At 38.9% G+C, this 15,894-nt stretch overlaps 1 protein-coding gene across 1 annotated transcript; it reads left to right on the forward strand.

Moving 5' to 3' along the window:
• Positions 1 to 8,577: 8,577 nt before the first annotated feature.
• On the forward strand, positions 8,578 to 15,081 carry YJU2 (YJU2 splicing factor homolog). Its single transcript, XM_053461753.1, has 8 exons — positions 8,578 to 8,666; positions 8,983 to 9,083; positions 9,339 to 9,483; positions 10,086 to 10,220; positions 12,358 to 12,539; positions 12,654 to 12,771; positions 13,655 to 13,874; positions 14,427 to 15,081. The coding sequence occupies exons 1-8, from the start codon at positions 8,643 to 8,645 to the stop codon at positions 14,522 to 14,524; spliced, it is 1,023 nt and encodes a 340-aa protein (XP_053317728.1). The 5' UTR covers positions 8,578 to 8,642; the 3' UTR covers positions 14,525 to 15,081.
• Positions 15,082 to 15,894: the final 813 nt, after the last annotated feature.

The following is a 15,894-nucleotide window of genomic DNA, read 5'->3' on the forward strand; positions in this document are numbered from 1 at the left end:
ACTTAGAGGCTTTCATAGAAAACAACGAAATTTAAACTTGGATGAGCTAACACAACATGCTGGCTGAATCGGCTGAAAAAGGGGCCTCCATACTCCTATGAAGATATTATATTACAAAATCCGCCATTACCTGCTACAATAATCATTTACAACAGTAACAATGTCTACACTATATCCACTTAATGTTATTTAACCCCTTTGTGAAAAGACTGAGTTTTTTAACCTACGTGGCAATGGGTGTTTTGCCATTTTTGCGGTGTTTGTGTTTAGCTGTAATATTCTTCTTTCATTTACTGTGCACACAAATTATATATTTTTTTCAGGACAAGCATATCCCATTTTTTTGATAATTTACTATTAAACTATTAAAAAAATTACTTATCTTCAAAAGCTATTTGGGATATCTTTGAAGGAGTGCTCGTAATCAACCTCCAGATGGAGCTTAGAGGTCTCAGGAGGGCCTACACACAGAACTGGGAACTCTTACTTTCTACTGGGTGCTGGCATCGTGTGAGAGGCAGTGATCACATAGGGCCCCTGTTAATGGACAAACATTGTTTTTGACTCATAAACAGGGAAATTTCTAAGTGACCCTAAACTTTCGAATTGTAGTGTGTATGTTTGTGTATATATATATATATATATATATATATATATATATATATATACACACATATATACATACACACATATATACACACACACATACACACATATATACACACACACACACACACACTTTATTAGGTACACCTTGCTAGCAGGGCCGGCCTTAGGGGTGTGCGACCTGTGCGGCCGCACGGGGCGCCATGGCAACAGGGGCGCCGTCCGGGACTTAAATTATAACATTGTTTGTTTTTTTTGTAACTTTATGCAAAAAAAACTTAATTTAACATGGAGGATGTTAAATAAAGTTAAAAAAAAAAATAAAACGGGGTTTTCATTTAAGTCCCGGGCAGGGGCGCCGAGCGGTTGCTCGTGAAGTTTTTTGCAACTGCTCGGCGCCCCTCACTCTCCGCGGCAGAGCGGGAAGATGGATGCCTCCCGCTCCCACCTCAGGACTCCGGCAACAAGGTAAGTAAGGATAGGGGGTAGATATAGTGATAAGGGGCAGGGGGGTAGATATAGTGAAAAGGGGCAGGGGGGTAGATATAGTGAAAAGGGGCCAGGGGGGGGCAGTGAGAAGAGGCAGAGGGGGGAGATTTTTTTCTCTCTTTTTTTTGGGATGGGGGGGGCAGAGGAGTAGTCCGCACAGGGCGCCAGAACACTTAAGGCCGGCTCTGCTTGCTAGTACCAGGTTGGACCCTCTTTTACCTTTAGAACTGCCTTAATTTTTGTGGCTTACTTTCTACAAGGTGCTGGAAACATTCCTCAGAGACTTTGGTCCATATGGACACAATGACATCATGCAGTTGCTGTTGATTTGTCAGCTATACATCCATAATGCAAATCTCCCGGTCTGCCATATCCCAAAGGTGCTCTATTGGATTGAGATCTGGTGACTGTGGATGCCATTGGAGTACAGTGAACTAATTTTCATGTTCAAGAAACTAGTTTGAGATGATGTGAGATTTATGACATGGCGCATTCTCCTGCTGGAAGCAGCCATCAGAAGATGCTAGTCATAAAGGGATGAACATGGTCAGCAACAATACTCACCTAGGCTGACGCGTTAAAAAGAGGCTCAGTTGGTACTAAGGGGCTCAAAGTGTGGCAAGAAAATATCCCCCATACCATTACAACATCGTTCATATCGTTGCCAATGAATTTCATTATCGATTAGTTGAATTGATTATAAAATTAGGGGTTTTTTTCAGAGCAAATGCTCTGAAAGATACCCCTCGTGTGACGTGTGATCTATGTGACTCACAGCAGCAGTTCCTACTTACCATTCCCTCCCTGCAGTCACAGGGAGTGACAGGGAGAAAGGGGCGGGGCCAAACTGGTGATTGGCCCCACCCATTTCCTATAGCATCCACATGACTCAGGAATTCATCTTAGTATAAAATTAATATTTGGGCTGCTGAAAGTTAGGGGAGGTGGGGGTTCATTTAGGGGCAGTTGTGGTTGATGGGGTCTTCAGGGTTAATTTAGGGGCAGTTATGGTTAATGGGGTCTTCAGGATTAATTTAGGGGCAGTTATGGTTAATGGGGTCTTGTCTTCAGGGTTAATTTAATGCTGAGGACTGAGAATTAGTGTAATTAATTTAATAAGGTTAACTTAAGGTGCAGTTAGAGGTAAAGGGGGGGCAAACTGAAAGGGGAATCTAAATCCTGGGGGCAGTGAAGATTAACCCTGTATTTATTTATAAAAGTATTTTGTCTGTAAAAGAGTCTGAAGGAGCGTGCACGATGGCATATCGGGGGGTATACGGCATACCTGGGGAGGACGGAGTGACATATCTGGGGGTATAAGGCATATAGGGTATATAAGGCATATGTGGGGAGGGTGGAGTGGCATGTCTGGGAGGCAGTGTGGCAAGCCTGGGCTCAAATGTGCATAACTGGGGGGCAGGTTTGGAAATAAAAACAAGAAATGCATTTTTATCAAAGCTTTTTTATTCTGCCGTTTGTTTTTAACATCATATGTTTCTTCTCCATTCTGATGCTCGGTTTGAACTTCAGCAAGTTGAATTGACCACGTCTACATGCCTAAATTAATTGAGTTGATGCAATGTGATTGGCTGATTAGCTATTTGTGTTAACAAGCAATTGAACAGGTGTACCTAATAAAGTGGCCAGTGTGTGTGTGTGTGTGTATACACACACACACACGGTACTATAAGAATGCATAGTTATGTATACACACTCATATGTAATGTGGAGAGGGGGGGGAGAAGGAGATTTATCACATGGATAGTAAAAAAAAAAATTATATATAAAAAAAAAAAAGCAACAAGGGTGTCATGAGACATGAACTTGCTTTGGCCATGTTTACATCATTGTTTTTTGTACTGACAGTCATCTTGATGTCAAATGTCTTTCTTGGGAAACAAATAAAGTTCCCTTTTAGTGCCTAATTTTGAAGTTACACGTTACATTTTTGGCTGGTTTTGCAGATATGTGCCTTCTTCTGTGGCACTTTTGACTTCATAAAAAGGTTAATATCCTTGAATGCTTATTCTAAAAATTAAATTTTGTTCTATACCATAGGGCTAACAGTGCTATCCTTTTCACATACAGTTGTGTAAAAAAAGAAAAGTACACTCTTTGCATTCTCTGGTTTTACATATCAGGACATAACAATCATCTGTTCCGTAGCAGGTCTAAACAACACGTAATATATTACAATGTGTCAAGGTTTATTCAACAAAAATAAAGACAAAATTAGGGCTGCAACTAACGATTATTTTCATAATCGATTAGTTGGCCGATTATTTTTTCGATGAATCGGAGAAAAAAAACGAATGTACATTTTTCATTTATTTAAAATAATTTAATAAACAAATGATGTTAAATACAAACGCAGAATAAAAAAAAAATACTTTGATAAAATGCATTTCTTGTCTTTATTTCCCAACCAGCCCCCCCAATTTATGCACATTTGAGCCCAGGCTTGCCACACTGCCTCCCACATATTCCACTCCACTCTACCCCCACATATGCCACTGTGCCTGATATGCCTTATACCCCCTAATACACCACTCCATCCTCCCCAGACATGCCACGCTGGCCTCCCCACATATGCCTTATATACCGTATATGCCTTATACCCCCAGATATGTCACTCCATCCTCCCCAGATATGCCTTATACCCCCCCCAGATATCTCATAGTCCCCTCAGAGTCACAGACCTGTTCACAGCACACTGACACCATACTTTTATAAATAAGTACTGGGTTAATCTTCACAGCCCCCAGGATTTAGATTCCCCTTAGTCTACCCCCTTTACCGCTAACTGCGCCTTAAGTTAACTTTATTAAATTAACCCTCAGGCCTCATTAAATTAACCCTAAACACCCCATTAACCATAACTACCCCTAAATTAACTCTAAATACCCCATCAAACACAACTACCCTAAATTAACCCTAAACACCCCATTAACCACAGCATCCCCTAAATTAACCCTAAAGACCCCCATCAACCACAACAGCCTCTAAATTAACCCTAAACACCCCATTAACCACAACTGCCTCAAATTAACCCCAAACACCCCATTAACCACAGCTACTCCTATATTAACCCTAAACACCCCATTAACCATAGCTGCCCCTAAATTAACCCTAAACACCCCATTAACCATAGCTGCCCCTAAATTAACCCTAAACACCCTATTAACCATAGCTGCCCCTAAACACCCCATTAACCATAACTGCCCCTAAACACCCCATTAACCATAGCTGCCCCTAAATTAACCCTAAACACCCCATTAACCATAGCTGCCCCTAAACACCCCATTAACCATAACTGCCCCTAAACACCCCATTAACCATAACTGCCCCTAAATTAACCCTAAACACCCCATTAACCATAACTGCCCCTAAATTAACCCCCACCTCCCCTAACTTTCAGCAGCCCAAATATTAATTTTATACTTACAGTTATGTGAGTGTCACAGCCATGTGGTTCTGGCCTTCTGGGAGAAGGAAGGGGCGGGGCCAGTTGTCACAATGATTACAGGGAGGGACTGGTAAGTGGGAGCTGCTGCTGTGAGTCAGACTAAATGGATTATATAACGAGGGGTATTTTTCAGAGCGTTTGCTCTGAAAAAACGCTCATTTTATAATCGATAAAAATCGATTTAACTAATCGATAATGAAATTCGTTGGCAACGATTTGGACCTCACTATAAACAGTAAAGAGGTTATATACAAAAGGGACTATCGAAGAGGTGACCCATGTACAAGAAAGAAAGACCTCACTTGGAGTATTGTGTACAGTACCGGAGACCGTGTCTCCAAAAGGATATAGATATATTGGAGAAAGTTCAGAGAAGGGCTACCTAAATTGTTCATGGAGTACAGGATACAATTTACCAGGAAAGGTTAAAGGATCTTAACATGTATAGCCTGGAAGAAAGACGTGACAAGGGGAAATGATAGAAACATTTAAATACTTAAAGAGAATCAACACAATAAAAGAAAAGAGTTTATTTAAAAGGTTAAAAGTAACATCAGGAAATATTACTTTACTGAAAGGGTAGTGGATGCATGGGATAGCCTTCCAGCAGAAGTGGTAGATGTTAATACAGTAAAGAAATATAAGCAAGGCTATATAGGTTTAAGGCCAGGAACTAAGGAAAGTATTCAGAGGTTGGACAGACAGGATGGGCCGAATGGTTCTTATCTGCCATCACTTTCTATGTTTCTATGTCCAAATTCCAAGTTGACAAACTGAAATACGCATTACCTAAATGTGGACCTTTACCTCCCAAAGAACCTGACAAAACAATGCATGGGTAGTATCACTGTACACGCTGAACACATATTGGGTTGTTTAACAGTGACATATACCAGGAGCTGTAAATTCATACCTGAAGTACAATGTGTTTGCGGGGGGGGGGGGCACACAAAAAATTAGTAGAATTATCTCATGGAAAGAGTTAAAATATCAGCATTTGAATTACCCTGGGGTGTTCAGTTTTCAAAAATATATGGTTTGATGGGGGGTAAATTGAACTGACCGGCTTCAAAGATGTCCCATATAGCAGTTGAGGCAGAATGACCAGTTTGAAAAAATAACAATATGCTACTTGCACTTATTGCCCTATAACTTGCAAAAATACAAACAAAAACATTGGGTATGTCTAAACTCAGGGCAAATACAATCTGTTAAGCATTATGTTTTGTAGATGAGTAAAATATTTTTCAAATATTTATATATTGTTTTTAATACCATCACAATTACGGTATCTAAAGAAAGTCCTTTTTGCATGAACCCCCCCCCCATAGTTAACTTGTGTGAGTTCAGTAAATGAGAAAGAAGATTACAGCTAAACATGAGCACAACAGAAATGTTAAACCCTTAGCGACCTTTGACGGTTCAGGGCTGTCACGCAAAAGCAGTCTGTTAACGACCTTTGATGGTCCTGAACCGTCATTAAATTAAATAAGCTTAGAAAGTGATCAACGATCACTTTCCTTGCTTAAACGGCATTGCTGTAATGCCTCGATGTTAAGGCATTCAGTAACGCCGAGATCGGCATCAGGGGCCATGTCTGGCCCCTCCCCGGGGCGTCAACATCCACCATACACTGTATGGCGGTGGACACCCGTTTTAAAAGAGTTTAGGAGGCGATCGACGATCACCTCCTAAACTTCAATCGTGTCACTGAAATGCCTCGATAGCGTGGCATTCAGCGACACCAAACACCCACCCTAGGACGCGTCGTGATCGCTCCGGAAAGCGCTCACAACCGCCACTGCGAGTGATTCTGCCACTCGCAAGATGGCGGATCCCTTTAAAAAAAACAATACAGTTGAGAAGAATCCTCAGGAGAGTCTCTCCAGACCCTCCTGAGAATCTGCCTCCACTTGCAGGTTGAATACAGGTACTGCATTCAACCATGCAAGTCAATGGAGCCCAGATTTCTAATCACAATGTGATTAGGAAAATATTCAAAAAATACTAAAAAAAAAAATAAAAATATATAATTATGCAGTCATGTCACCAGAGGAACCATCCAATACCAGCAAAATGTAAAAAAAAAAAACAAAAGTCCAAAAAAAAAATAACTAAAATAAAAAATTAAGTTTATTATTTTGAGCAAGTACTAAAATTAGCGCTTTATCTTCTCAAAAATCGCGACATAGAAAGAGTTAAAATAAAAGCATTTCAAATACCCAAGGGGTGTCTAATTTAATAAAAAATTAATGGTTTATCTGACCGGGTTTTGTCACTCCGCTCTGTGGCACATTCTACTGCTTTGGTCTGATGTTTGCTGACTTATGTCCCATTCTCCTCTCTTGTTTTTGTCCATGCATTTATTGTTAAAAAAACCATTAAAATTTCAAGTGACAAAAAAAAAAAAAAAAATGAATGGTTTGATGGGGTAAATTGGCATTGCCCGGCTCAAATATAGGGCATAAGAACAGACCGACCAAAACGGAGAAAAAAGCGCACTTCCCAAATGTGGCATTTTAAATCCTAAACAACCCATGCATGTGGGGTATCACTGCACTCAGGAGATGTTGCTGAACACATACTGGGGTGTTTGATAGTGACGCATACCAGGAGCTATGAATTCATTCTTGAAGTACAATTTGTGTGAAAAAGGGTTAAAATACCAGCATTTGAAGTACCTTGGGGTGTCCAGTTTGCTAAAATATATGGTTTGATTGGGTAAATTGAAGTAGCCGGCTTCAAAAGTCTGTGTTGAAAACCTGAATTACGCATGTCCCTAAAGTAGCCTTTTACCAATCCAAACAATCTGACAAACGTATGCATGTGGGGTATCACCATACTCAGGAGATGTTGCTGAACACATATTAGGGTGTTGGTTGACAGTGACATATACCGGGACCTGTATATTTATAACTAAATTACAATTTGTTTGACAAAGTGTGGTTGTATAATAAGCGCATGGAAAGGGTTAAAATACCAGCATTTGAAATACCCTGGGGTGTCTAGTAAAATTAAATGGTTTGATTTGGTTAAATTGAGTTAACCGGCTTTGGGAAAAAAGGTTTGGAAATCATAAAACGCTACTTATTGCCCTATAATTTACAAAAAAACAGCAAAAAAAAACCCCAAAAAAACATAAAAACATTGGGTATTTCTAAACCCAGGACAAATAGAAGAATCTATTTAACTAGTTTTTTTTTTTTTTTACTTCCTTTTTAAGTGGGTAAAATATGTTTCAAATAAGTTATAAAAGGTGTTTTTTTTTCAAAATGTCAGCATGTTTTATTATAGTAAATAAGGCGATATGATCAAAATAATGGTATCTGAAGAAAGCCCATCTTGTCCTGAAAAAAACAATATATAACGTGTGTGGGTGAATGAAATGGGTGAGGAGAAAATTACAGTGGAACACAAGCACCGCAAAAGTGTTAAAACAGCCTCGGCACCAAAAGGTACAAAAAGAAAAAATAAGCCCGGTCCTTAAGGGGTTAAAACAGCCATTGTAACGAAGGGTACAGAAAATTTAAAAAAAAAAAACAAAAAAAAAACAGGTCTCTCCTTAAGTGGCGAAACTTTTCACACGGAGAAGGAGAGATACCGGCATTAAACTGAAATCCTTACCTCATTAATTACCTATGCAAATCCTTCCACAATATGCCACAGGATAGCAGTTTTTAAATAATAATAAAAAAAAAAACTGTCCAGGGGTTTTGAATGAGTGTTTACACCAATACGGGCGATTTTTTTTTTTCTGCGCTCGTTTGATTTAAAGCAACTCCGGAGTTCGCTCGATTCCAGCATTTTAAATTTATTCACTTCCGTATTACATACTCAAGGTCTTCCCTCAAACAAATCATCGTTATAATAATTAACCCCTAAAAAAATAACTATAACGTTGCGCCTGTATAATATCTTACTATGTGTGCGAGCAAACAGCAAACACGTAACATGCTAATACGAAAAGACTTGTATGCAGTAGCGTCACTTCATAAGCGCGCACTATCAATGCGACAGCAGTGTTTGGTGACGTCATTCGTGTGCGCCTGCACGGAGGGAATTGTTGACTAGTGAGGTCGTCATGTCGGAGAGAAAAGTATTAAATGTATGTATCTTTTTTTTTTTTTTTTTTTTTTTTTTCTCGTTTGTATTGATGATATGACATTCTTACAGTGGGGATGCTATGAAAACCAAATACATTATTACTCTGGGGGTATTTAAATTTAAATCCAAGAAAAAAAAAATGCAACATACCCCTCATAGTGACCCCGTTTTGGTTTTCAGAATACAGGGAATTGGGGGAAATATATGCAGCAATAGCCTGAAAAGGGCTACTGTTTTCAGTTGTTTTATGCCTAGCTACTCGCTCTCTTTTGATAGCTGTCATTCTTATTTCTGTCTCTAATTGTTTTTTTCTTTAGAAATACTACCCCCCGGATTTCGATCCATCTAAAATCCCAAAGTTGAAACTCCCAAAGGATCGTCAGTATGTGGTGCGTCTGATGGCTCCGTTTAACATGAGGTAAAAAAAAAAAAACCTTTGCTGATTAAATTTTTTTTTATTTTTATTTTACAGAGAGGGTGGTGGGAAAATGGAACAGCTTCTCAACAGATGTGGTACAAGTTAAGACAGTAAAGGGTACTTAAACAGGCATTGGATACACGTATGGTTATCCTGAATCCAAGACTGATTAAGAATCGGCATCTTTACAGCAGGATAAAAGCTTGTGTGGACGTTATCTGCCATCAAACTCACCAGCTTTTCTTGTGTCCATAGGTGCAAAACATGTGGTGAATATATTTACAAAGGGAAGAAGTTCAATGCCAGGAAGGAAACTGTGCAAAATGAGCTGTATTTGGGACTCCCTATCTTCCGATTTTATATCAAGTGTACACGCTGCTTAGCTGAAATTACCTTTAAGGTTGGTTACTAGATCTCTTTGTGTGATTATGTGGTAATGTACGACACAGCTAAAAGTGTCATTAAGTGCCAAGATAACCTGACCCTTTATGTAATTTGGACACTTTGGCCATGTATAACAATGTAATTAACATTAAAATTGATAGTGTACAAATATTTTATGTATATATGTATATATGTAACACATATATAGGGACAGAAAAGATAATGTCCTGTATGTGTGTGGGGATATCTGAGGTGGGGGATAATGAATGGTTTAGAATGCAGGTTGATGGTGATTTTATGCTTCTCTGAAAAGTGGGGGAGTTTGTGAACAAAGTCATATGTATAAATTATGACTTTCCCCCTTTGCAAATTTTGTGTAGGAATTCAGCCACCCATGCCTCGGTCTCTTCCATCTCCTAGGCTTACAGGAAATGTATTCAGTCATGCATATCTCGTGCAAGAGTTTTTAGGGGGTCTAATGAGACCCCTCGCAGACATGCACAGCAAAGTGTTATTTTTTTTCCCCTTCAACACAGTTAATATCTGACTCTGTTACGAAGGCTTTCATTTTGCAAATATCTTTAATGCACAAACACATAAGAGTCTTTCCTTCTTCAGACAGACCCTGAGAACACAGATTATGCCATGGAGCACGGAGCTACACGCAACTTCCAGGCAGAGAAGCTGATTGAAGAAGAGGAGAAGAGATTTGTTAAGGAACGTGAGGAAGAAGAGCTCAATAACCCAATGAAGGTACTTGGCTATCACTAAAGAATACTGTAGAATCTCCTGGCTGTTGTACTTGGCGGGGAGGGGGTGGGTTATTTTTCTGACAGCTACTGCCTCATCGCAGGTAAACATTTGTTTTGTAAAGAGTCTCAGTTGCATGTTTTCACCTCTCGGTTTTTAAAATAATATACTAAAACAACAGATCCTCTCTGTTCCTGTATTTTGAACCTTACCTTTTTACTCCCCACATCTTTTTCCAGTCCTTAACAGAGTATGCCTCTCTCTTCTGTTTGCTCAAGTTTCTTCTCTTCCTATTCCTCCACTCCACCAATGTGTTTATTTATATCTGTCCCCATTCTTCCCCTTTAAAGTCCACACTTTCCTTTTAACACCTTCACGCCTTCCCCTCAAAGCACAGTGTCCCCGAGGGACTCTAGGGTTTGCTTTCCTTTCTTGTTATGGGAGGGGAGCGTCCTGCTTGGTGGTCTAGTAGCAGGAATAATACTCTGTGTCTTCAGCAGTAGCAGACTCTGCAGGTTTTTGCTAAATGTCAGGCACCATTGTTGGTGTGTCAGACCTAGATGTCTTTCAACAACCCTTCTGTGTGCGCATGGACACAGGCTTTTGAACTAAACAATGCAAAAAAACAGTCCCTGCCAATAGCTTTCTAGCTGAAATGTAAGAGCCTCATGGATCTCCGGGAACAGGCTAGGGAGATGTGAGTGATTTTGGGAGTGGACATGTTAAAAAATAAATAAATAAAAAGCAGCATTGACTACTGTTAAACCTTTAAGTGCCAGCTTTGTACATTGTGGCACTCTGGTGTAGCCTTTCCTTCATTGTGACATGCAGGAAAACCTTTCTGTAGGCTAGCAGAGGCTGCTGAGCTGACCCAGTAGCACTCTTTCTTATACCAGGCAGAAATCTTGCATGTTTAACAGCAAGATCAAGACAGAAAAAAATGCTGCAGATCTGTAAGGGACTAATCAGCAACTTCTCCAACGATGAAAGAAAAACTCACTGTGCTATATTGTGTGACCTTCATGGGCTGCTTGTGGAATATGTGCGTATGAAGAACCTCTTCTAAAGTAATGTAATCCTAATTTTAGGTCTCATTCTGTAATCCATGTATTTCCCTTGCCTAAAATTCCTTCTGAAAACAAATTATGCTAATCGTTTTTTAACCACCATATACTAGTCCGATCCCGTTTAATTGCATATACATGTCATCTGCCTGATAATCTTATACTTGTTCTAATATGTTTTTTTTTTTCTGGTTTGGTACCCAAAAGCTAGGCATAGTATGTAGTTTAAGCACAGAATAAGACTATTCTTATTTGATGAAAATAATAAAGTTAGGGGTACCCTTACTATCAACGTTTATCTGAAGAAATCCTAGTTTTAGAAAATACTGTATGCGGATCACAGAATGACTCTTTAATACTTAGGTCCAAAGCCTGAACCCAAGTATTTTATATTGAAAGAACATCTTGAGTGCTTAGGCGCCACTGTCCACACACAACAGCATCAGTGTCTGGAAAATGACATGGGTGTATTTAAAGGGAAACTGCAACCATCACATGCACATTCAATGCACTAAGAAGTTGTGTGGTGCCTTTACATTTCCGCGGTATTCCTTTTGCAAATGCATGGATGAATTCTGCAGAATCCCTCCATATGCATTTACCCCTTCCCCTGCTCCAGCTTTTTTTGTGTGCATGTGAAATCCATATCTGCATATCTGTAGTATGCCTTGGTGAACACTGAGGACAGAGTTCTATTCTTTGGATTATGCAGGAGGAGGGCACCTACAGTTTGTAGCTCAGGTAAGGATTTATATTTATTTTTATGCCAATAAGGCATAGTAAACTATGCATAGTGTACTTCAACGTGTTTTCTCTCTAGTGTAAGTGTCAGGGGCATTACACTGTCATTGTAGCGTATGTAATTGTGACATACCAGAATTAACAGGGTTTTTTTTTTTTGCCTTCATCTTAATTATGAACTCTGTGTACTTGTATTTTTTACCTCACTATTACTAGTTACTAATTATGCTAATATATATTATGTAATAAACCTGAAGAGTTTTCCCAGACCTTGCAAACATATATATTAAAATATATATATTTTTTTTTTATTATTTTTTTTTGTGCAATACTAGGTTCTTGAGAACCGAACTAAGGATTCTAAAATGGAAATGGAGGTTCTGGAGAACCTACAGGAACTGAAAGAGCTTAATCAGCGTCAGGCAAATGTGGACTTTGAGTCAATGTTGGAACAGTACCGAGAGACTGAAGAAGAAATCAAGAAAAGAGAGGAAGAGGAAGATGAAAGAGAGATGAGGTTAGTAGGTGAGATCAGTGTCTAGAAGTGTTTCATTTCAGTCTATTAGTTTGTGGTATTTCATTGGAAGAGGCTTTGTATTCAGCTTCTCTCTGGTTCTCCCTTCTATTTCAGGGAGATGATGGCTCAGGCAAATAAAAGAAGATTTATACAGGATTCTGACTCTGATGAAGAGCAGCACCCAGTAAAGGCTAAACCAACAGAGAAGACAAATGTAACTGATATACTAATAGTGAGTGTAACACGTCCTTGAACCTTTACGTTAGGTTAGGTCTATCTAGCAGGTAGTTTTTGAACTACAGTAGGACATATGCACTTTGTTGAGAGAGTTGCATGTGACTAGTAAAATCATTCTGCGTGTGGTCCACTTTGCAGAAGCATAGGGCATTCTGTAGAACCCTCCTAAAAGCAATTGACTTTCTACATTCATAGCTAAATGCGCTGCCAGAGATGCATTTGTTAGAGGTAATGCCTCAGACATCATATGTACTTCAGTGAATGTGATAGTCGTGTCAGTATTAACTGTTTCCAGTGACTGTGCCCATTCAGTGCCCCCAGCACCTTGATCACATCTCCTGCGTTTGTTAGCATTGCCATTAAAAATTAGCTCTTTGTGGTATCGAACGACAATGGCAACCTCCAGGTCTACAGGTGACTGAATACTGTATTGTATTTGTGTGCATATTTGCAGGTTCTGACAAAACCATAGGGTTAAGAACCCTAGTGTTCAGAGAGGTCTTTAAATTGAATGGGAATCTCAGTGGGATAAAAGTCAGTACAAAATTGGGGTACTTTGACATGCTAAGCAGTATGTTGCCGTATGGTTTAACGGTGTCCCCAATGTTTAAGATTGGTCCTTTTCAAGTGACATTTGCTGGGTGTGCCCTGATCTTTTGCTTAGTTCTGTGCCTCCCTTTCTGTGTTTTTCACTGTATTTATGCTGAAGGAGGGGTTCCCTTTTAAGAAAATTAAGGAGTAACTTTGGCTCCAGCATGGGCTAAAGGAAAACAGAATTCTTGCTTTGTCTTGCGCCTTTGTTTTACAGATTTATTAAATATTGTCGTTTTATGTGTATTTTATTTTTGTTTTGTATGTAAATGTTATTTAATTTACAGAAACAATCCACTGGGACATGTGAGAACAAGAGAACAAAACTCAATAGCCGAAAGCTGATATCGGACCTTGTAGTGAGAAAACGAGAGTGTTCGTTGCCCAGCAGACAACAAAATACAGCTTCCGCCACAGATGCCCTACAAGCTGATGGTTCTTTACGCAACATAAATCCAAGTAATGGCACGACTGTTTCACAGAGTTCTTCAGATGCTACAAATACTGGTATTTATCACTATTTACACAACACTTTTTAGTACATGATTAGTGCACACTTGAGGTATACACAAGCTGATACTTGGATTGTGTTCATGCATGCAAAATGCTTTAATTGTGGTGTCAAATGTGATGTGCAGATTTCATTTTTCATTCTGTATCTGCTTGCTTAATTATGTTTATTTATTTTGTGCTTTTTTGATGCAGAAATACAGTGTAGACGTTGTTAATGTTGTAAATGACTATTGTAGCTAGAAACTGTTGACTTTAACGGCCCTTTATCAGCAAACATCACATGTTAGCTTATCCAAGTTTAAAAGACTAATTGATCATTAGAAAACCCTTTTTCAATTGTTAGCACAGCTAGAAATGTCCTTGTTTCATATGAAAACAGCTAAGCGACCCCAAACATTTTGAATGGTAGTATACATTTCCTAGAAATTACACAATTACAGTGACCGGATTATGTTTCCTTTTAATGTTCTCTTAGGACATACTGTCATGGGTAATAGAGCTACTTAATACTCCTAACAGCAACTTTTTTTTTCTTCTTTCTTACAGGAAATCCCAGTGATAAATTCCCATGCAATCCTTCAAAATCAGGAACTTCTTCTCTGGCCCTTTTGGGATTGTACTCAGACAGCGATGGAAGTGATTAAAAATTGAATTAAAATTAAATATATTTTAGTCTCCATTTCATTTTTAGGACATGGCCGTATGCTGTTTCTTTTAGACATTACATTTTGATGGTGGAAATTTTGATTTTTGTGTATATATACTAAATTTTTGTTGGGTTTTATACCAATTTTAATTTCAGAGCTATTTCCTCCCTTATAAGTGTTAATGGATATTTTATGGTGTAAATATAAAGAAAATAAACAAATGATGGAAATATTACTATAGCATTGTTGATTAATTTGATGCTAACACCGTGTATCCTACAGATCGCATCCTGCCATAAAACGGAATTATTATCTTATTTATATAGCGCCAACAATCTACGCAGCAGTTATTGTATTCTAAAATTAAATTACCACCCTAATGACTTTTCTAGTATATGAGTCTGAATATTGTATTGGCTGTGTTAATGGCAGTGTTTTGCTACCGCAGTTAAGAAGCACATTATATACAGTCAGGGCTAGCCCTTAGCCTGTGCTACATGTGTGTTTGGTAATATAGCATTTATTGTAAGAGCAATAAATTCATTTTAAAGGTTTCTATGCTTTTAAATTGTTTTAATATGCACAGACTTTATGAATACTAAAGGGAACCTCCAGATAAAACTGTAATGTGCAATAAGGGAGGGCAGGCTCGTATACAAAATAAGAATGGGGACAAGAAAGAAAAAAGTGCAAAAAGATCTTACTTTACTGCTGGCGTAACCAGAACTCGGGTATTAGCGGTAGAGGTGGCTCAAGATGGGATGGGCCCTGGGACAACACTGTTAAAGGGGGCCCAGATTTTATATATAATATAATATACCTGTGGTAGTGGAGTCGATGCCTCAATGGTTCAGGGCTAACTTGGTGGCAAAAAATGGGCTCTGCACAATATTAGGCAGCTGGTGATAGTGTTATGGCTGTTCGGTGTATAAAATGTCTCCATGGGACTAGAATCCAGTCCTTTAGGACTGTACAGGCTGCCCTTTTGAGCCATTTCAGGAGAGATCACACTTCTAAGATGAATTCACATCGAGAAAATGTGGTTAAGGTTTAAAGTGGGTCCAATAAATCTAAGAGGTGTTGCTTAGTTAGTATTGGCAAACACTGCAAAAAGCTTTCATTAACAAAGCCCATACATGTACGGGCTCAAAATGCATTGTTTTCAATGGGTTTAGGGACCGCCCATTGTCCTTAAGGGGTTAAATAAAAGTACAAATCTCAGGGGTCCTGTGGACCTCAGGCTTCTTCGGCTAGGAGGCTGTTTCAGGCCTTCAGTCAAGTAAGTGTTCCTTACATTAAGTAGAACTTTATTACGTTAAATAAAAGTTAAAATCTCAAGGGGGCATAATTAATATGCAAATGACAAT

Source organism: Spea bombifrons, chromosome 1 (assembly GCF_027358695.1).
Source record: "Spea bombifrons isolate aSpeBom1 chromosome 1, aSpeBom1.2.pri, whole genome shotgun sequence".
In the NCBI taxonomy this organism is placed as follows: Eukaryota; Metazoa; Chordata; class Amphibia; order Anura; family Pelobatidae; genus Spea; species Spea bombifrons.